Source organism: Hippopotamus amphibius, chromosome 7, assembly GCF_030028045.1.
Source record: "Hippopotamus amphibius kiboko isolate mHipAmp2 chromosome 7, mHipAmp2.hap2, whole genome shotgun sequence".
In the NCBI taxonomy this organism is placed as follows: domain Eukaryota; kingdom Metazoa; phylum Chordata; class Mammalia; order Artiodactyla; family Hippopotamidae; genus Hippopotamus; species Hippopotamus amphibius.
The window spans coordinates 17,134,362-17,157,006 of record NC_080192.1 but is presented as its reverse complement, the minus strand read 5'-3'; the positions used below and the strand labels follow the sequence as shown (position 1 = coordinate 17,157,006).

General features: G+C 35.7%; 2 protein-coding genes across 15 annotated transcripts in view; one reads left to right on the top strand and one right to left on the bottom strand.

The window, feature by feature from the left end:
- WASHC4 (WASH complex subunit 4) overlaps positions 1–18,792 on the top strand; it is a 63,257-nt gene extending 44,465 nt beyond the window's left edge. For 3 of the 8 annotated variants that reach the window (XM_057742266.1, XM_057742263.1, XM_057742268.1), the window contains 5 exons: positions 130–277; positions 2,547–2,643; positions 3,243–3,439; positions 3,762–3,861; positions 5,752–8,093. In XM_057742266.1, coding sequence (XP_057598249.1) covers positions 130–277; positions 2,547–2,643; positions 3,243–3,439; positions 3,762–3,861; positions 5,752–5,819 — 610 coding nt within the window. In that variant the 3' untranslated portion in view covers positions 5,820–8,093. Of the gene's footprint in view, positions 1–129; positions 278–2,546; positions 2,644–3,242; positions 3,440–3,761; positions 3,862–5,751; positions 8,095–16,372 lie in introns of those variants that run through there. The other 5 variants (XR_009054749.1, XR_009054750.1, XM_057742264.1 and 2 more) reach the window with 5 other exon arrangements.
- APPL2 (adaptor protein, phosphotyrosine interacting with PH domain and leucine zipper 2) overlaps positions 15,122–22,645 on the bottom strand; it is a 53,999-nt gene continuing 46,475 nt past the window's right edge. For 6 of the 7 annotated variants that reach the window (XM_057742273.1, XM_057742275.1, XM_057742276.1 and 3 more), the window contains 4 exons: positions 19,145–19,181; positions 18,786–18,926; positions 17,942–17,989; positions 15,122–16,239 (listed from right to left, as the gene is read on the bottom strand). In XM_057742273.1, the coding sequence (XP_057598256.1) occupies positions 16,105–16,239; positions 17,942–17,989; positions 18,786–18,926; positions 19,145–19,181 (361 nt within the window). In that variant the 3' untranslated portion in view covers positions 15,122–16,104. The remainder of the gene's footprint in view (positions 16,240–17,941; positions 17,990–18,785; positions 18,927–19,144; positions 19,182–22,645) is intronic. The other variant, XM_057742272.1, reaches the window with a different exon arrangement.

The window sequence follows — 22,645 nt, the reverse complement described above, 5'->3', positions numbered from 1 at the left end:
TTTACTTAGAGATGTCTTACAATATTTCATATATTTTTGTGCTCTCATTTAAACTAATGAGAAATGGATTTTAAAAGCCGCATCTTCTTTTGAGAAAGGAACCAAGTGAATAACTTGCTTACATTTTAGGCATTTGGATTCAGTCCTCAGTGATCACACACGAAATTCTGCCGAAGGCACAGAGTATTTCAAGATGCTTGTGGATGTGTTTGCTCCAGAATTTCGAAGGCCAAAGAATATACATCTCCGAAATTTCTATATTATTGTTCCACCTCTGGTGAGTATTTTTAGTGCTCAAAATGAATTTTTGGAAGAGTATTAATAAATAGATTCAGTTTTTTTACAGCAGGAAATGCACACAGACTGTATTGTTGGCTTTCTGGTTGTAGATAAAACTAAATGTGGTCTCAGTGAATGTGGCCTAGAATTTTTACTTACTAGCTGTACTAACTATAACTACCTTATAGTTAAGGTAGATTCTTATTTGTTAATAACAGCCAGAGAAATCCTAGTGTAATTTAAATTACTTCAGTATACACTGTTAAAGATTGGGTTGGCCAAAAGGTTTGTTTGGGTTTTTCTGTAACATCTTACGGAAAAACCTGAACGAACTTTTTGGCCAACCCTATATAATATATAATCTTTGGGTTGAATTATACCATGTAGTCATTTTAAGTGATTAATGTAGACTGTTACAATATGAAGTATTTCTTAAAAGTATACTATTTGAGGACAACTCTCTTTTTGGTGGTAAATGTTAACATCTAAACTAAATTTTTAGTGCTTTCTTATTGTAGTATGTGGTGTGTTCTGCTCCAATTTAGTTGACATCTTAGCTCAACCAAAATCACAATGTAAAAACAATTGTTACAGTGTACACAATGGAGTTAAGAGATTAGAGAGATATATACTAGCAATAAGTTATTTTTCCATAAAGTTTTCTGTAACAGCGCTCTTTCTTAAAAAATTTGTAAATGGATAGCTCTAAAATATAAGTATCACTGAGCAGATGTAACTTTTGATTACATCTAACTTTGATCAAGAGTAATAACTTTTCATGTTGCTGCCTGAATTAACACATCTATTCTGACATTAAAACCATTATTATCCATTGAAAGTAGCTGATGGTCTATGGACAGCTTTTTTCTTCATGCGTTTTCTTTTCTACTGTTTTTTTAATACATTCATTGTTAATGCTTTATTATAATAATTGTTATATGATGTAGCAAAAAGTCCAAAAATATCTTTTCATATTCAGATAGTGTCAGACTGAAGGCGTGTCTGTCTTAGTTATACTTTGATAATTTAGTTAACCCACGGTGAGTTCTCACCATATTGCTTTAATTTGAAGCCATGGTAAATAGCAATGGAGAACCATTTGTGGGACTGAGGAAGAGTGGCATTTTGCAGGCAGCTGTCAGAATTCAGTTAGTGATGGAAAAAACAAGAGGGATTAAGAACACTACAAAGAAGAGAAGGGTAGGACACTATTCTTGTCCTCGAGTTTATAATCTAATTCCAGAAAAAAGACAAATATAAATAAGATAACTAAGGACATTTTAAGTAACAGTTGACAAAGATTTTACAAAACGTGATTAATTGCCAATTAAGTTTTACAAGCAAAAAAGTGAAACTCATCTTGTTTCCAATGTAGGCTATTATAGAACTTATCACACTGTACTGCAGTTATTTTTAAACAGGTCTTTCTTTATCCCAGTGCTGTGCTATCCTTTTGTAGCCCCTAGTGGCCACTTAAATGTAAATTAGTTAAAATTTTATTAAAGAAAATTCAGCTCCTCAGTTTCACTAGCGCACAGTGGCCGTATTGGACAGTGTAGATACACAACATTTCTGTCATTGCCAGGAATGCTGCTCTGTAAGAGTGAACTCTTTGATGGTATTCATTTTTTTGGGTAATTATTTAGTAATGCCTTGTATGTAGTAAGTTTCAGTAAGTGTTTACTGAATAAATGCTATGATTAGATAAGGTATTTTAGAGGAGCTAAATTTTTAGGAAAGTGCTTTTTTGGGGGGAATTTTTATCCAAATGACTGCTAAGCCTTTTAAGCCAGGAATATGATAAGAAATACTATTTTAGAATGAATTGGATGGGCAGAAGTAGGCGGAAGTAGGGACTGCCATGCTTAAAAGCGCTTAAGCAAAGCAGGCCTACTTTTCTGACTACAACTTTGATTTAGAGTATGAATTTAGGCAAGTTACTAAACCTCTCAGCCCCAGTGCTTTCATCTGTAAAATGTGCATAATATTTTAGAATGAACCATATACAAGGCACTGTGCTTGGGTTAAGTGGTGGTTGAGGGGAGTGCTCATATTTAAAGGACTTGGAAAGAAGAGCCATTAAGAGATACTTATACATATTATGACCTCACCAAGAGGCTATTTATATGAGGCAAATGTTTCAAATCAAACGGACAGGAACTTAGAAGAGATCCTATTTATAATTTTTGAAATGTCTGTTTTAGGAACTAAATTCTGAAGATTTTTTAGCACAATTGTTTCTTTAATATGTTTTTATGTCTTTTTAGACCCTCAACTTTGTAGAGCATTCCATTAGTTGCAAGGAGAAATTGAATAAAAAAAATAAAATTGGAGCTGCCTTTACTGATGATGGCTTTGCCATGGGTAAGCTTAATGGAATTATTTTCTCATGAATTTATGTTTGCCTCACAATGGATTTTTCAAAATGTTTGCTTGAGAAATAGAGCTGTGTGCTCTTTGTAGATTTTTCACGAGCAGTGTTTACTGTTTACTTTTTGGCTGGGTCATCTGATTGTTAATACTTGTTTTCCATTATTTATACTGTTGTTCATGCTCCTTAGGTATTGCTAATCACTTCGTCTATTTGGACCTAATTATTTAGGCTTTGTTTTTGTTGTGGTTTTACAGTTTGAGCATCTTCTGTTTAGTTTCCATGGTTTCCATGTAGCTTCCTCAGTTGTCTTTTTAGCAGTGGAAGTTTTTCCTCAGCCTTATGTTATCTCCAGGTGATTTTCATAGCCATATTATTTTTTTTTCTTCTTGATTGGCTTTTTAAAATTTCTTTGCATGTTCACATCTTTTTGAGGAGTTAAGCCATGTTGCTGAACTTACTCATTTGTGCTGTAAACTGTAATTTGAAAGAGGATTAATTCAAAATGGTTAGCTTAATTATAGGCATTATTGATGTACAGTAGAATATAGCTTCTGTACACATTGTAATTTCGTTTTGCTGATGACTCTAGGTGTGGCTTACATTCTAAAGCTTTTGGATCAGTACCAGGAATTTGACTCACTTCACTGGTTCCAGTCTGTAAGAGAGAAGTACCTGAAGGAGATAAGAGCAGTTGCTAAGCAACAGAATGTGCAGTCAACTAGTCAGGATGAAAAACTACTACAAACCATGAATCTCACTCAGAAGCGACTGGAAGTTTATCTACAGGTAGAGGAGAGTGATAGTCAAATCTGTTTTGACTTTTTAATACCCATTACTTCTTGATCACTGAAAAAACATAGATCATATTGAAACTACAAGTGAGATGAATAGTGGTCATGAGAGTATACTTCTGAATGGATGGAGTTTGGAAGCCATTTGACTCATATCTTAAAAAATGGATGGATTACTTAGTTCAGTTTCTGTATTTGTGATTTGTACTCACTGGAGCTTTTTAGAAATAATGGAGAGATATTAATATGATAATTTTGATATTTTGCTAAAGTAAGTATTTTCAGCTTTTATTTCTAAATTTTTTTTATTTACTTAGGAATTTGAATTGCTCTATTTCTCACTGAGCAGTGCAAGAATTTTCTTCAGAGCTGACAAGACTGCAGCTGAAGAAAACCAAGAAAAGAAAGAGAAGGAAGGTCAGTGAGTGGCTTAAATTTGGAAAGACCAATAAATCTGTCTTGAACAGTAGACATGAATACCCCGTTTTCTTTTTGAAAAACAATATAGACCTAGAAATGTCTTTTTTAAAAAAAAGCCTAAGCAGATTTGTGAAACTGAAAAGAAATTTAACATAGTTTATGCATTTCATTCTGGGATAACTCTTTATTCAGTTCTTCACTTAATTTAAAAAACATTTACCAAGTTTACTTTTTTTTCTTTCACCCTTCAACTATATCAGATAAGAAGGAACAATTAGAGGAGGAAACTAAATGCTGCTGAAGGCAGAGCTGCTGATGACTAGACATTGACTGAATATACGGGACAGGTGACTAAGAAGGCATGAAATAGTTAAGGCTATTTTAGTGTCACAGTAAACAGCCTCCTGTGCTCTTCCATAGTCAGGCCTTGGAGAATCAGAGAGCAGTAGAGCCATAATAACGGATAGTCTTTAAGGAGAGGATTCTGTCCGTTATATTCTATGTAGGTGTAAATTGTTCAGTATTTCATACTTAAGGGACCCGCGTGGTACATTTCTCTCAAATTTGAAATTTACCAACAGTTGTCTTCCCTGAAGAATGGATATTTCCTTTTTTCTGTTACGGAATTTATGTAACTTAGGTTTCCTCTTTGGAAGCTTAAAACTAGGTACAGCAACATGACAAGTTTCATGTGTGCTCTTTTTCCTTTTTTCTTACTTGTATTTCACAAATCAAGAATAAAAAATACTTCATAAAATGTGATATTTTTATTAATCTTATTTTGCCAGTTAAATTTTTAAATAAATATGTTTTTCACACTGAATAGAGGTGATTTATTTGGGTAGACCACGTATATCAGTTCCTCTGTTCCCTGTCGGTAGTGTTCCATCAGTATTACTTATTAGCATATGCAGGCATTTTTGTAATCTAGACTGAAATAAGTAATAATCAGGTGCTTGAAAAATGATTTCAGGCTGTTACCTGGAAGATACTAAATATTTATTAAATGAAAAAAATGTATATATTTGGGTTCATTTAAAAATAATACTTAGCAAAGCCATCTGGAAGAGTTTGAGTCAGTATAATCTAAATTGTGAAGAAACTCCGTTATTGCTTAGGTTCTGCCTGGGCCTTTCATGATGCCAGAACCTTGTCTCCAGTCTAGGTAACGGAATATTCTGCAGGTGGATTGGATATTTACTTTAAGGTCTAAAGCATTAAGACAAAACAGATATTTCAGTGTCAGTGGAGCTTCTTGCTTTGGACTGCAGTTCTTAAGGAGCTCTCTAGGGTTTTGGGTAATATATGTCATCCACATGCCTGATGTCTGGGTTGTTGTTCTGTTTCAGGACTGTTTTAGCTAAAGGGTGCTCAGAGATGTTGTCAAAGTTGCTGAATACATTAAATAGTTTTTCTCTGTTAATGAAGTATGTATATATATAACATTTTGCACAAAAAGGCAGAAATTCATTTTATCACAATCATAATAAAAAACTACAGTTATAAATATAATTGGAAAGTTATCCATTCTGGACAATTCTATATGTGAATTTACAGCCGTGTTTCTATCAGTAATAGCGCTACCATTTCTTGGCCTAGCTGGGGGAATGTACATTGTGAAACCCCACCCCAGATGCAGTTCTGATCTCTCACAGTTCTACACCCTGTTACAAACCAGTCAAAACAATTACATTTGCAATATTTAGCCTAGATTTCTAAAAAATTAAGGTCAATAAACTACATATAATTTGTGATATTAGAGAAATATTTGGTAGATGCAGCCTTTTTTAAATCTGAAATTTAGCAATATAGTTCTTAATTTTGTTTACTTAATTCATTTTTTAAAATGAACATAAATATGTCCATTATTTTCACTCATGCTTCCAGAAGAGACTAAAACAAGCAACGGAGACTTGTCTGACAGCACTGTGTCTGCAGATCCTGTTGTCAAATGATACTGATGGTATGCGTTGCCCCTATGAAATCATCAGAATTGTATGTGAAATGGGTGTTAATAAGCTAATAACCAAGTGTTTCCTGGGTCGCATCTCTGGGAAATATTTAGATGCTGCAACTCTCTATGGCAGTGCTGTAAAAGTTAAGTCCATTCTTCTGAAGGCTCTACTTTTCGAAGGCTGAGAATGAGATTTTAAAATCAGATTTTTGTCTGGACTTTAGCCTAGGTGTGCCTGGGAACAGTTATTTGAAATGAAGTTTTAAAAAGGTTAACCTAGATTCCTATGCTGCCACCTCAGATCTCTTGTAATCTACATGAATGTTTATAATTTGTATTTGCATAGGTCTTTGATCCATATTTGTCTCAGTCATTGGAAATTCAGTGCATATACTATGTACAGCCAGTAAATATGTTTAAACAAAAGGAATTGAGCCTGAAATTCATGAAGCATACATATCAATATGCTTATAAAAGGGATATATGAAGATGGTTTTGATACTAGAGGTGAGGCACAAGTATCATGTACCCTTTATGTACAGTGTGAACTGATTCATTGTTAATTTCATGTGACTCACAAGAGCTGCTGCTGTGTGTGGTGAGACATTTTATAACTAGTTTACATTGCTTTGAGAACATTTAACCTCCAACAGCTGCTTTAAATTTAAGATTTACTTAGTACTCAAGGTGGAGGAAAATACAGATAAAGCCATAGAGTCCTGCTTGAAGCTTTACTTTTGGCTGAAGGCACTATGTATGATATCAGAGAAGATTGAATGAATTCTTATTTCTACATCCAAACTCAGGTTTCTTCTACATTAGGTTGAATTGAAGTCTTGGTGGTGATTTGGGCAGACTTTTTCTTTAAACCAAGTATAATCTAAGAAATCAGATTAAGCACTGTGCAGGCTTTTAAAAAATTACCACTGTGAGAATAAAGTTCTAATAAACGAAATCACTTACTGATTTAAAAAGTACAAAATGGTTTTGAATAAATATAGTTCCTGGCAAGCTATTAGCTTTATTTTTGTAAAGATTATGTCAGTTAATTAAATGGTTAGTCATAGCCTATAATCTTTTACTATAATACAATGATACATTTACAGTGAAAACAAGAAAGTTTAAAACTTTATATGTAATACTAACATCATTTTAGGAAATACTTGATTTTTTCATTGCACTTGCCTATTAAGCATTTCTTTGGGTAAATCCTGCTAGTAATTCTAACATTGTTGTTTGATTTCCAGCTTTTGGAACGGGTGTACAATGCCCTGTCTGTATTCATTGATCACAGTCAGGGTAACTTTCCCAGCTCAAGATAAACACTTTCACTGTTAAAATTCAGAAGAAACAGAATAGGTAGGAAATGTTTTTTATTATGTGAACATGACTTGTAGAATTATGTACAATGGAGGAATTAAAGGCATTTAATATTTGTAATTTGTACTAACTGTAGAAATGGCCCTAAAGCATGCTGCATAATTAATAATTTATATTTTCATTACTGTAAATGTTTATATTAATGGTCTTGCATTTGATTGTATCAGATTGGTCACCATTTCATAGCAGCAGTATCGTTTTTCTGTTTTTGTTCTCTAACTTTCCTAAAATCATCTCCTTTAATAGAGATAGAAATTCTAAATAGAAGAGAATCAGATGTCTGACATTATCACCACACATCAGTTATTTGATCAATACTAGATAGAGGTCACATGCTGACTCCATACAATTGAGAAAAATGTGACAGATTATTATTTTGCCTTTAGTTCAAAATAATGTCACTGCAGTCTGGATAAGGTATAAGCTTACTTATTTGAAATAAAATCTCTGAAAAGATTAAGCATATTTAAATGCTGTTAAAGTGCAGAGCAACAGGGCTTGAGTGTTTCACACCTAAGTTAATATACACATTTAGATGACGGTTTTCCTTGCTAACATATTAATGTTAATATTTTCATTTTTTTCAGACATACTGCAGTTTAAAATCAGTGTGAGCATTTGTTGTAAATTTACAGAAAACTTAATGTTCAAATTCTCAGGAATTAAGGACTAACCATAACATTGTCAGTTCTAATTAAATTTTATAAAAGATGGCAAGTTTGTTACCTCCCTTAAGTGGGGCTTTCCTCTCCCCCAATTCTAAGAGAATACAATATGTATTGATATAATAGAACATTAATAAATATAATTTCAAAAATTTACTTCCTCCGGATGTTTGTGTTCAAAATTGAATGTCTTAAACTAGTAGTTCTTAATATTAATCTTTTTGGCATCCCCTTTAACAGTGTGTGGAATCTCTTTAAAAAAATACTTGCAGGCAAAGGCAAAAAATTTCAAGTATAAAATTGGTATTGGCTCCTCTTTGTGTATCCCAGGTGTACGTTTTGTTTTCTTTCCTTTTGATATTCATAATCTTTCTGTTGCTTGCTGTTTTCAAATAAAAGGACCCATATGAATGTTTAATTTTAAATCTTAATCCTGGGAAGGGATCATTAGTTGGCAGTGCTGCAGTGCCATCTGCAATCATGACTTGAACTGAAAGTCATAATAAAGGAGCGCCTTTTGAATCCTATGCTAGAGAAGCTGTTCTTGCTCCAAAAGTCTGATTGCTGCTCCTTTTCTCTTCTGAGGTAGTAAAATTGTCAGGTTGTGGAAGAGATGAGACAATACCATCAGATACATTATGTTACTCTTTTATGATGGATTGGCCAAATGTAAAAGGTGGGCTTTGACCAATTTTAATAATTTTAGTTGTTTTTCCAGTGTAAGTTGCAGAAGTTTCAGACTGATGGTATTCCTTTTCTTAGGAGATATTCAACGCTACAATTTTTTGTTTTTAGATGTTAGGAACAATTTAATAGGTTGTCCAAGACTTCATTCTTAAAAAAAGGAATCCAGAATGAGTGAGTCTGTCTCTATGCAGTGAAATCATAGGACTATGCAGTGAACTCAGAGATGGTGATGGCAAAATAAGAGTTCAGCTTATACAAAAAGTTCTTATATGTTATATGAAAGGTCGACTTGGGCAAGTATATGTATACTTTCCTCTACTGTAATAGTTTGGTTCTTCTTTACCACCTGGTTTACCTGGTAGTGCCGGTTGTTCCCATCAGTGGAGACATACTCAGGAAAGTAGGTGAAAATTTATCTCCCAGTCAGTGTAGATCTGATGTCATCATTCTGGGATCATTTTTTTTTTTTATTTATTTTTTTTATTTTTTGGGGGTACACCAGGTTCAATCATCTGTTTTTATACACATATCCCCGTATTCCCTCCCTTCCTTGACTCCCCCCGCCTCGAGTCCCCCCCACCCTCCCCGCCCCAGTCCTCTAAGGCATCTTCCATCCTCGAGTTGGACTCCCTTTGTTATACAATAACTTCCCACTGACTATTTTACAGTTGGTAGTATATATATGTCTGTGCTACTCTCTCGCTTCGTCTCAGTTTCCCCTTCACCCCCCGCCCCCTCCCATACCTCGAGTTCTCCAGTCCATTCTCTGTATCTACATCCTTGTTCTTGTCACTGAGTTCATCAGTACCTCTGGGATCATTTTTAAGGACTGTACATTCTGTAGTGTAGGTAAGATCTGTGTTTACTAACACATTCTTTGGTAATGCCCTTGTCATCATTAACATGAGGGAAAAAAAGTTTGCACTTCTATACCCAGAAGCACCTATTTATATAAAATATTACAGTGATCATTTCAGAATAAGTACAAAAGGTAATAAGGCAATAAAGATGCACTTTAAGTTGATGTAATTACTGAATACCAGAATAATCTTCAAAGATTATTGTATCGAGAGAAGCATTTGGAGATTGTGGTGTCTCTGGTTTTCTCTCTGTGCTAATAATGTAGCACATAGTGGTTAGAAGCATAGATTCTGGAGCCAGACTGTGATTTGAATCCTAACTTGCTGCTTACAAGGTTTACTTAACCTTTCAGTGCTTCATTTCCTCAGGCATAAAATGGTGTAATAATGTAGCTCATAGGTTGTTTTGAGGATTTAGTTAATTTGTATAAAGCACTTTATTAGGAAACAGTAATTGCTATAAATATTAGCTGTTATTATGATTGCTCTTATAGGCAGAAATGCACTTGGCATGTAATATTAGCTGTTGAAAAGTTTTAAGGTAAGCAGTCTGTATTTGACTCTGAGTTGGTCTCATAAAAACTATTTCTTTTTAAATGCCTCAGCTAAATGCTGACAATGTAAGGGAGGTCCTGCTCTTCCCTAAAGACAGTTCTGACAAGTGGCTAAACAACAAAGGCAAGGCTAGGAAATGAAAGTTGGTGAGGCTAGCTGGCTAATAAAAAGATCTTGTTTTCCACCCTCCCACCTTTTTATTTACATGGCACTTACTGTGTAAGGGCCTTCATATGTATTAATACACATTTCAGTGAATTTGAGAGAAAGAGAAGGTCACCCTCTGTTCCTAAATTTAAAAATTTTATCAAAGAATATGATACACATGGGACTTACCTGGTGATCCAGGTCCCAGTGCAGGGGGCCGGGGTTCCATCCCTGGTCAGGGAACTAGATCCCAGATGCCGCAGGAAGATCCTGCATGCTGCAACTAAGACCCTGCACAGCCAAATAAATATGTTAAGACATGATGCATGCAAAAGAGTATATAATATGTGTGTACTGTTTAGTGAATAAAAATAGAAAGCTTGTGTAGCCACCAGGTAGGTTAAGAGCTTATTGCTACTTTAGGCGCGCCCATTATTCCTGCTTAGATCTCGGCTCCCGTTTCTATTGCAGAGGAAACCACAATGCGGTGTGCTTTTCTTTAGGGTTACAACTATCTATATTTAAAAAAAGAATGTTTTTTTGTGTGTTTTTTAAAGTTGATATAAATGTATTGACTTCTTTAATTCAGTGCCATTTTTGAAATTCCTCCATGTTGATGCATATTTCTATGGTTCATTTAGCTTTATTTCTCTCATTGTGTTACATGAACACACAGATATTTAGTATGCTGATAAGATTTGGGTTTTTCCAAATTTGGGATACTGTGATTAGTGCTGCTATCATTGTCATTGTACGTGTGTATGGGTATGTGTGTTGTTTCTCCAGGTTGTGTCACAAGTGAAATCTCCTAGGTGGTAGGGCCAGGTGTTACCTGCAAGTTCACTGGAGAGAATGCTAAACTGTCCTCCCATCCCAGCAGTAGGTGAGATTATCCCTTATTGTTCCATCCCTACCAGTAGCTGAATTTCTGTAGTCTGGTCAGTATCTGTGTGGTTTGAAATTGTGTTTCCTTGGCTTTACTATGGTTGAACGTATTTCTGTTTAAGAGCTCTTTTTATTTTTTATTCTGTGAAATGCTTTCATGACGTATTTTTTTTTTTCAGTTTATCGTTTTCTTGCTAATTATAGGAATATTTTGTATATTCTGCATACTAATTTTTGTTGGTCATATGTGCTTGCTGAATATGCTCAGTTAATTTTGTGTTTTCATTCTGTGTTTTTTTGTGAAGTTAATTTTAATGTATTGGATTTCAGTCTTTCTTTTCTTATGACTTGCATGCTTTGTGGCTTAGTTAAGCCATACTTTTTTTTTTGTAATATAGTTGATTTACAGTATTGTGCTAGTTTCAGGTGTACAGCAAAGTGATTCATTTATATATATCAGTGTATATTTTTTCAAATTATTTTCCACTATAGGTTATTACAAAATATTGAATATAGTTCCCTGTGCTATATAGTAAATCTTTGCTGCTTATCTATTATATATAGTAGTTATATATTTATACTAGAATTTGTTAATCCTATATTCCTAATTTATCTACCCCACCTTGCCTTCCCCTTTGGTAACTGTAAGTTTGTTTTCTTATGTCTGAGTCTTTTTCTGATTTGTATATACATATATTTATATTATTTTTTTAGATTCCACATATAAGTGATACCATATGATATTTGTCTTTCTCTGACTGAACTTCGCTAAGTATAATAGTCTCGGTCCATCCATGTTGCTGCAAATGGCAATATTTCATTTTTTTTCTTTTAGTTTTTATGTTGTATTCTTTTTTTTTTTAAGCTCTTTATTGGAATATAATTGCTTTACACTCTTGTACCAGCTTTTGAGGTACAGCACAGTGAATCAGCTGTATTTATGCATATATCCCCATATCCCCTCCCTCCTGTGACTCCCTCCCACCCTCCCTGTCCTGGCCCTCTAAGGCATCACCCATCATCGAGTTGATCTTCCTTTATTATACAGCAACTTCCCACTAGCTATCTATTTTACAGTTGGTAGTGTATATATGTCTGTGCTACTCTCCCACTTCGTCCCAGCTTCTCCTTTGCCCCCTGCCCCCCAACCCTGTGTCCTCCAGCCCATTCTCTGCATCTGCATCCTTATTCTTGCCCTGTCAGTGGGTTCATCAGTACCTTTTTTTTTTTTTATAGATTCTGTATATATGAGTTAGCATACAGTATTTTTCTCTTTCTGGCTTAATTCACTCTGTATGACAGACTCTACGTCTATCCACCTCATTACATATAGCTCCATTTCATTCCTTTTTATGGCTGAGTGATATTCCATTGTATATATGTGCCACATCTTCTTTACCCATTCATCTGTTGATGGGCATTTAGGTTGCTTCCATGTCCTGGCTATTGTAAATAGTGCTCCAATAACATTACAGTACATGTTTCTTTTGGGATTAGGGTTTTCTCTGGGTATATGCCCAGTAGTGAGATTCCTGGATCATATGGTAGTTCTATTTTTAGTGTTTTAAGGAACCTCCAAACTGTTTTCCATAGTGGCTGTACCAACTTACATTCCCGCCAACAGTGCAGGAGAGTTCCCTTTTCTCCACACCCTCTCCAACATTTATTGTTTCTAGATGTTTTGATGATGGCCATTCTGACCAGGGTGAGGTGATGCCTCATTGTGGCTTTGACTTGCATTTCTCTAATTAGTGATGTTGAGCATTGTTTCATGTGTTTGTTGGTCATCTGTGTGTCTTCTTTGGAGAAATGTCTACTTAGGTTTTCCGCCCATTTGTGGATTGGGTTATTTGCTTTTTTGGTATTAAGCTTCATGAGCTGCTTGTATATTTTGGAGATTAATCCTTTGTCCGCTGCTTCGTTTGGCAAGTATTTTCTCCCATTCTGAGGGTTGTCTTCTTGTCTTGTTTATGGTTTCTTTCGCTGTGCAAAAGCTTTTAAGTTTCATTAGGTCCCATTTGTTTATTCTTGATTTTATTTCCATGATTCTAGGAGGTGGGTCAAAAAGGATGTTGCTTTGATGGATGTCATAGAGTGTTCTGCCTATGTTTTCCTCTAGGAGTTTTATAGTGTCTGGCCTTACATTTAGATCTTTAATCATTTTGAGTTTATTTTTGTGTATGGTGTTAGGAAGTGTTCTAATTTCATTCTTTTACATGTTGCTGTCCAATTTTCCCAGCACCACTTATTGAAGAGGCTGTCTTTTTTCCATTGTATATTCTTGCCTCCTTTGTCAAAGATAAGGTGCCCATATGTACTTGGGTTTACCTCTGAGTTCTCAATGCTGTTCCATTGATCTTCCTTTCTATTTTTGTGCCAGTACCATACTGTCTTGATTACTGTGGCCTTGTATAGTTTGAAGTCAGGAAGTCTAATTCCACCAACTCCGCCTTTCCTTCTCAAGATTGCTTTGCCTATTTGGGGTCTTTTGCGTTTCCATACAAAGATTTCTTGTTCCAGTTCTGTGAAAAATGCCGTTGGTAATTTGATCGGGATTGCATTGAATCTGTAAATTGCTTTGGGTAGTACAGTCATTTTCACAATGTTGATTCTTGCAGTCCAAGAACATGGTATGTCTCACCATCTGTTTTTATCATCTTTGATTTCTTTCATCAGTGTTTTATAGTTTTCTGCATACAGGTCTTTTGCCTCCTTAGGCAGGTTTATTCCTAGGTATTTTATTCTTTTTGTTGCAATGGTAAATGGGAGTTTCTTTAATTTCTCTTTCTGCTTTTTCATTGTTAGTGTATAAGAATGCAAGAGATTTTTGCGCATTAATTTTGTATCCTGCTACTTTACTAAACTCATCAATTAGTGCTAGCAGTTTGCTGGTAGAGTCTTTAGGGTTTTCTATGTATAATATCATGTCATCTGCAAAGAGTGACAATTTTACTTCTTTTCCAATTTGGATTCTTTTTATTTCATTTTCTTCTCTTATTGCTGTGACCAAAACTTCCAAAACTATGTTGAATACTAATGGTGAGAGTGGGCACCCTTGTCTTGTTCCTGTTCTTATAGGGAATTCTTTCAGTTTTTCACCATTTAGAATATTTCACTTTTTATGGCTGAGTAATATTCCATTTTGTGTGTGTGTGCGTGTTTGTATATACACACACCACATCTTTTTAAGTTAATTGTTGATGGCTCCTGGGTTGTTGCCATGTCTTGGCTATTGTGAATAGTGCTGCATGTATCTTTTAAAATTAGTTTTCATCTTTTCTGGATATATACCCAGGCGTTGGATTGCTGGATCTTATGGTAGCTGTTTAGTCTTTTAAGGAACGTCCATACTGTTTTTCATAGGCTACACATTATTAAAAGTATTTTTGGTGGGGGGGGTGTATGTTGGGTCTTAGTTGCAGCATGCAGGATCTTTGTTGCAGTATGTGGAATCTTTCATTGTGGTGCGCGGGCTTCTTTCTAGTTGTGATGCATGGGCTTAGCTGCCCCGTAGTGTGTGGAATCTTATTTAGTTCCCCGATAAGGGATTGAACCTGCATTCCCTGCATTGGAAGGTAAATTCTTAACTGCTGGACCACCAGGAAAGTCCCTAAAATTTTTTTAATTAAAAAAATTGATTGTAGTCTCCAACAATATTCTCCTCCCACCCTGAAAAATTCTAAGCAAGAATTCAGGGGACTTGTGGCTCTTAAAGCCTGTCAGAACTTACTGATCCACTGTGGTTACAATATAGAAATTTACAAGGCATTAGTTAACACTGAACTGATAATTTTATGGTGCGTAATTTCATACTGTTTTGACCAGTTCACTGTGTTTCTGATGGTGCACACACATAAGTAGATTCCTCAGTTAAACCCTTTAACTTAATTTTGAGTTGCAAAAGTTGTTTTTCTCGTTCACCATTTTAACAGCAGCACCTTTTAAAAACTTGGCATTGAGATCACATTTTTCCGCTCATGTTGCATAGCACATCCCCTCCACTGTGATTTCACTATGTTCTGGTTTTCTTTTGGAGATTAACTGTTAAAGCTACAGAACCGACTTTAGTTTTCTTTCCGAGATGTTCTAGAAAATAACCACAAAAATCAAAAGAAACAGAACTAAGTTTTTATTTGCTAGCATTTATTGCTAGGTTAATTTATTACAAAGAAAGTGTATTTCTGTTGAACTTGGTTATAATTAAACACACTGTACCAATTAAAGATTATTATATTTCCTAGTGGGCCGGGATGCCTGGAACCGGAGGTGTCACGGTGGAAATAGGAACTTTTATACCAAGCCCCATGGCCAGCTGTGCTTTGAGTTTTAAAATTAATTGGTCCCTTCTTTTAAGGAAGGTCTGGCTCAGAAGAAACAGGAATTAGTAGAGCTGCACTCTGTCCATGGTGATCCACACCTAAAAACAGCATCTAAAGGACCATAAACTTCTGAATGCTGGTTCATTAAGGTTCCACTGTAAAACATCTCTTGTGGTATTCACCTGCTTATCTTTTTATTGCATGATGTTTGAACAATTACCAAAACTAGACCTGCATTTTTGCTAATACTTGAGCCTTAAAGCACAGGGCTCATCACCTAACTGTACAAATTAATGCTATTAGGTTCAATTATGAGACAAGCTTGATTATAAATATACAATTTTCAGAATGACAGGCACTTAAAGCTCATTAAGTAAAATACAAAAATAGATTATATTAATAGGAAATATTTAGTGTTTATCAAATTATAAATCTAGGCTTTTACCGTTTTTTTAAAAGGATACTGGAAACTGAAAAAAGATGACATTGAAATAAAGTGAACAATGCATTTTTTCCATAGTTTTCATTCTGAGCGCTAAACAATACAATCTAAGAAAAGGACTTACCACAAAGCACCTAAAATAACATTTGTAGATGGGTATGTTGTCAACCATTTCTTACAGTTTCCCTCCCAAGTCTCAGTATCAAGGCATCAATAGTACATTCCACAAGCGATTGTCAGCATTCTGAAACCAGGTGGTGTGCCTGTATGTATCAGAGAAGTTGAAAACCCTTAAGGAGGTAGCTCTCCTTCCTGGGTGCTCTTCACCCAAAGGCGCAAGAAAAAGTTATGCTTCAGATTCTGCGCCTCTATTTTCACTTGGACTTCCATCATTTTCATCTGGTTGATCGTTTAATAGTACATATTTTCCATCATTGGTTAGTGGTATGGACAGCATTAATTGAGCCAATGCTTCTGGATCCTGAAGTTATGGGAGTTTAAGAAGGAGAAAAGAAGACACTTAAAATGCACTTAAAACCCCATTTGGCTTGGCTGTCATTATGTTCTGTAATCTAGCCTCATTCCTTCTGACTCTTGTCTATATGTGCTTTCAGGTGGGTCTCCTTGCACCTCTACAAAAAACCCTGAATTGCGTTACTTCTTCCAGAAACTGGGCCAAGGTTCTACCTCTCAGCCAATATATTATTTACATAGCCAATTCAGAATCATCTTTCTGGAAAGAGTCCAGAGAGGAACTTCCTTCACAACCTTGACCTTTGTCTTTAAACCCCTTTTTTTCCTTTTACTCTATACCATGAATTGGCAAACTGTGGCCATTTGGCTTACCACTTGTTTTTGTAAGTAAAGTTTTGCTGGAACAGAGCCATGTCAATTCATTTACTTACTATGGAAGCTTTTGTGTTATAACAGCAGAGCTGAGTTGTTGGCGACAGAGATGGTAAGCCTGAAAAGGCTCATTATCTGGCCCTTTACAGAAAGTTTGCCAACTCCTGATCTACACCAAAAAATATAAACTTAACAGTGCATGCTATTTTTCCATTATGTTGGCTTAGTCCTTGATCTGCCTGCCCCTCTCTGATAGATTAGAATTGCACAAGTATGACACCCACTAGCTATTCAATACGTTACTATTTACATTAATTTTAAAAATACAGTTCCTCAGTCATACTAGCCACATTCAATCTGCATATTAAATAGCACATTAAATAGATCATTTCCATTATTGCAGAAAGTTTTGCTGGACAGTGCTGAACTAGAACTAGCCCCCTGCTCATTGCTGTAACTCCAGGATTTTTCTTATATAAAATTTGCTCTCAGAAGTCAGTTTGATAAATGAAGGATTGCAGACTGCTGACAGAAATATCTGAGTCTTCACTTCCAATAAGTTTCCAAGTAACATCTCAGTGTTGCTGGGCCTGTGACCTCTCTGAGGAGTAAAGCCTTAGAGCACATGGTAGATACTGAGGTTTGTACCATCTTAATTTGAAAGAAAGGAAATCTGGCCGACAACAAGAACAAGCAAAAACACTGATAAAAGAGCAGAAGTTGGGACTTCCTAGGTGGCGCACTGGGTAAGAATCTGCCTGCCAATGCAGGGCACATGGGTTCGATCCCAGCCCCAGGAAGATAACGCATACCGCGGAGAAACTAAGCCCGTGTGCCACAACTATTGAGCCTGCGCTCTAGAGCCCGTGAGCCACAACTATTGAGCCCATGTGCCGCAACTACTGAAGCCCACGTGCCTAGAGCTTGTGCTCTGCAACAAGAGAGGCCACTGCAATGAGAAGCCCACGCACCACAAAATGAAGAGTAGCCCCCACTCACTGCAACTAGAGAAAGCCCATGTGCAGCAACGAAGACTCAACACAGCCAATAAAATAAATAAATAAATAAAATGTATTAAAAAAAAAAAAGCTAGGGGTGTTTCTTTTAAAAAAAAAAAAAAGAGCAGAAGTTGCAGCAGTGATATTTATTAAGAACTCCACATGTTACCAGTGACCATGGAACCAGCTGATCAAAAATGCCTGATAGTTAGAAGGCTTAAAAGGAGATCCCAAACTTGGCCACCCTGCCTAGTGAGCATCATTTCTCTTTTTGAAAGAAATCTAAGTGTATAGATAGCTTTTGAGTTGTTGTTAAACCAGCACTAAGATGCACCTTACCTTCTGAACCTCAATGATTTCTTTTCCCAAATTAATAGCATAACATATCTGCAAGAGACAAGAAAGGTAGTGTTTGGCAAAGGCAGAAAAGGATAAAGAATTTTAGAAAAAAAATGTGATTATCAAAGTACAAGGTCACTGTCTGCTCACGTCAGCATGGGGACAGAGGACCTGGCTGTAGGAGACTCATCACAGGGGGCTCTGAACATGAGCGTCCACCTGTCCTGGCCTCCTGCTGCCAGTTTGTACATACAAAAAATATCCAGGTTAAGTGAAAACTGAAGTTATTAAATCGTTTAAAATTCTTACCGGGATACTTTTTTCCTTTCTCTCTTAACCATATTTAGCCACTGCATGTTCATACACACAGTGGTAAACAGGTACTTCCTGAAAGAAGGGTTGATTCATTTTCATTAATTCTAAGTAGTGAATGAAGTTTTTCATACTAAAGAAGAGAACAGCTTAAATGTACTTTCCAGACATCTGCCTCCTTGGTTTGCTCTCTGAGAAGAGATTTTCTGCAACTTCTGCTTTAATTTTTTAAAAAAGAACAAATTTGAGGGGAACTGCTTTGAACATTTCTCGATATCTCTACTAAACAATTACATTTCACCATTAAAGTTCTTCATTTGCTCTATTTTGGTTGAAATGTATTTTCCATAAGGAAATTATACTCCAGTCCGTTTACTTTCAGTGGAACCTTCCTGGGAGGTATTATTATCTAAACTCAATGGGGACCTAAAGAATAGTCAACTAAATATCCAGGGGGGTTGTGCAAAATAACCCTTCAGATATCTTTGGGCTGAAATATTATGGAATCTTAAGGTGAAGAAAATAACAAGACCTTTTCGCCTTCTGAGTTGCTTTCAAAAACGTATGTGCTCAGAGACTCTCCGCCTGTGGATTCGGGCATGCGGACCACAAAGCCAACCAGTCTCTTGTTTTCTTGATGAGCAGCAAACTGGGTGACACTGGTGAGTTCAAACTAGAAAAAAATAGGAATAGACCCAATATCACACAACAAACTGGAATTTAAAAACAGACAAGGTCATTCTCCATGGAGAAAGTCATGAAAAAAAGTACACTATTAGTGGCATTTAATTTGGCAAATAAAATTTACTAAGTGCCTACTTTGTGTTTCAGGTGGCTACAAAGGTGAATTAAGGAGTAATCACTAAAATTGGCATGCGTGAGGGTACTTACATTGGCCCTTGTTACTTGAGTCTGAGGATCTATCAACCTGAAATTTTAAGAGATTCATTATATCACAGATGTTGGATAAAACTTATATTCTTTGATGAGTTTGTATAAGTTCAGAGTGAAATCACACAGAACCCCTCCAAATATGAAAATGTAAGACCTAGTTGAGGGCGAAGTGAGCTCATTCCGTGTGACCATCCAAAGGGAGCAAGTGCCATGGTTTCTGCCTTTGCTGAACCTGTGTAGTTAAACCTCAGGGATCTCTAATGGAAGATTATAGCAAAGAGAGAATTTCACAATATTTTAGTGCCTATCCCAAAAGGCAGCATTATAATTCTCCAGAAAATTAATGTGGGTGGATTATATTTCGTACAGCTTCCTTCTCAGTATTTACTATCAGTCTGTTTCCCTGAAAGTACTGGATAAATGGATACTTGTAAGTTTAATAGTTTTTTCATTTTTTGTTCTTAAAACATGGGGTAGAGGTGAGAGAACAGTGAAGGGATTTTAACAAAACTGTTCTCTATCAGTTTGGGTGTAGGAGGAGTAACTTTAGGAAGGTATTCTAAATAAATTCTTTAACATTTTAAGCATCATCAGTGTCTCTGAAAATTAACTGCATCAGAGAATTTAGTTATTTTATATACAAATTTCTCTTTTTTAACACATGGTATTTTATATATAAATTATTATTTTTAAGAACTTTTATTGAGATACAGTTAACAGACAATAAACTGCATGTATTTAGAGTGTACAATTTTGGTATCCCAATCTCCCAATTCATTCCCCCCCCCAACCCTCCCCACTTTCCCCACTTGGTGTCTATATGTCTGTTCTCTACATCTGTGTCTCTATTTCTGCCCTGCAAACTGGTTGATTTGTACCGTTTTTCTCTAGTCTGCATATATTGTATATATAAATTATTGATTTGCTGTAAGTTCCATAAGTGAAAGCAAAAATCTATTTGTTAAAAAGATGGTTATAATTCTATTTATAGGAAATGTCCAGAATAGGCAAATCTATAGAGACAGCAAGATTAGTGGCTGCAGCTGAGCAGGCTGTAGGGAAGATGGGAAAGACTGCTGATGGGTCTGGGTTTTCTTTGAGGGGATGATGAAAATGTTCTAGAACTGTTTGTGGCGGTGGCTGCACAAATCTGAATATACTAAAAAATGCTTTAAATGGGCAAATTGTACAGTATATAAGTTATATCAGTAAAACTGCCCCCCCCAAATGGTTATAATTTGAAATGTATGCAGTTATACTTGTTAAAGCATGGTATTTATAATCAGAGGACTCCAGACTGAATTCCAACCTGGCTACTTACTTTATGATCTTGCACAAGTCACCCTGACTTCTCTCAACTGCTTTGTAAAACTGCGATAAGAACCTCCACACTTCAAAGAGGCAGTTAAGAAAATGAGAAAATGTGTATGGAATTTTAAGCTACAAAGCTAAATAAATATTTATGTCCCTATTAATGAGTATGAATTTAATGATTTTTAAAATATACATCATAAACAATTTTCCTCAAGTTGGGATAACTTAGATATTTTGTAAAATTTTTCTATAAATGAAGATTTAAAACATGCATATCATATTTTGTAACTTTGAAGTTTGCTATCTACATCAGGTAACCTGGATTTGCTTAAGATCTGATTTTCTATGTGACTTCTAAACTGTCTCAAAGCATATGAATTCTCATACAAGGATGTGTGTACATAGTGGTAAAACACACTGAACATAACATTTACCATTATTGATATTTAACACATCACAGCATTGTACAACCATCACCACTGTCTAGTTCCAGAACATCTTCATCACCTCAACAGGAAACTCCGTACTCATTAAGTCACTTCCCATTCCACTTTCTTCTCGGCTTTTGACAGCTTCTCACTAATCTGCTTTGTCTCTAGAGATCTGCCTATCCTGGATATTTCATATAAATGATCATACAATGTATAGCTTTTTGTGTCTTTCAGTTAGCATGTTTTCAAGGTTCATCCACGTTGTAGCATGTACCAGTACTTCATTACTTTTTAAGGCTGAATAATATCCACTGTATGTATAGACCAGATTTTATTTATATCATGGACATCTGGATGACTTCCACCTTTCAGCTGTTGTGAATAGTACTATTATATGAACACTTGTTTTCAGTTCTTTGGGTACGTACCCAGGAATGGAATTCTGTGTTTAAGTTATGCAGGAATGCCAAATTATTTCCCACAATGGCTGAACCACGTTACATACCCACCAGCAGTGGGTTCCAATTTCTCCACATCCTTGCTAATACCTGTCATTTTAAAAAACAAAAAAAAACTATAGCCATCCTAGTGGGTGTGAAGTGGTTCTGGATTTGATTTGTGTTTCCCTAGTGACTCATGACACTGAGCATCTTTTCATGTGCTTTTCGGCCAATTATATAGATCCTTGGAGGAACGTCTACTGAAGTTCTTTGTCCATTTTTTTAACTGGGTTTTTTTCTTTGTTGATCTGTGAGTTCTTTATATTCTGGACACTATACCTTTATTAAATGATTTGCACGTTATCTCCCATTCTGTGGGTTGTCTTTGCACTTTAGGGGATGGTGTTTGATGCGTTATGGTTTTTCGCAGTGTTTCTTTTTGGTGGTGATTATAAGATTAATGAGCCAATACCTATGAAAGGTACAGGATATACTTGGAGAAAAACTTTAAATAAACGTAAGGTTTTATTCATAAGAACCTCATTCTCAGTAGAAGGTTTTTAACAAATGAAAAGGACTGATTTTAATAAATGGAAGAAACTATATTCTGATTTTTGCCAAAGTACTAATTAACTTTTTTGAAACTACCATTTATTGAGTGTATGTGCCCGTTATGGTTGTGAATGTTTTACATGAATTAACTCATTTATTCCTCCTGACAACACTGTGGGGTGTAGATATGGTTGTTCTTATTTTATAGCTGAAGAAACCGAGGCACAGAGGTTTAAGTAACTTGTCCAAGTTCATACAACTGATAAGTGCCAGAGTCAGGAACAAGGCTCTAAAGCGGTGCTGCTATCCTGCCAAAATTCAGTTTAAGCCTCATATGTAATGTAAAATTTTCTAGCAGCCACATAAAGAAAAGTGAGAAACAGGTGAAATTAACATACTTTAATAGATCGAAAATATTACCAGCTAGACATTTCATTAATTTAAAAATTTCGCATTCTTTTTTGGGAGGGATAGTATGAGATCTTAAGTATTTTGTATATGTTTTACACTTAAAACACTTCTCAATTCAGATGAGTTAGGTTTCAAGTGTTACATGCAGCTACAGCACTGGACAGTGCAGGTCTTAATAAAGCCCATGCCGACCACAGCTTGACCGTCGTTTGCCATCATTCATACGGATCTTACTACTTGAAACCCGAAATCGTGTAGTTAACATGGCTTGGCTTCTTTCTTTTCAGCTCAACAAATCTAAATCAGATTTTCCTTGTGGTGATCTAGTTATCTCAGGCAGACTCATGTTC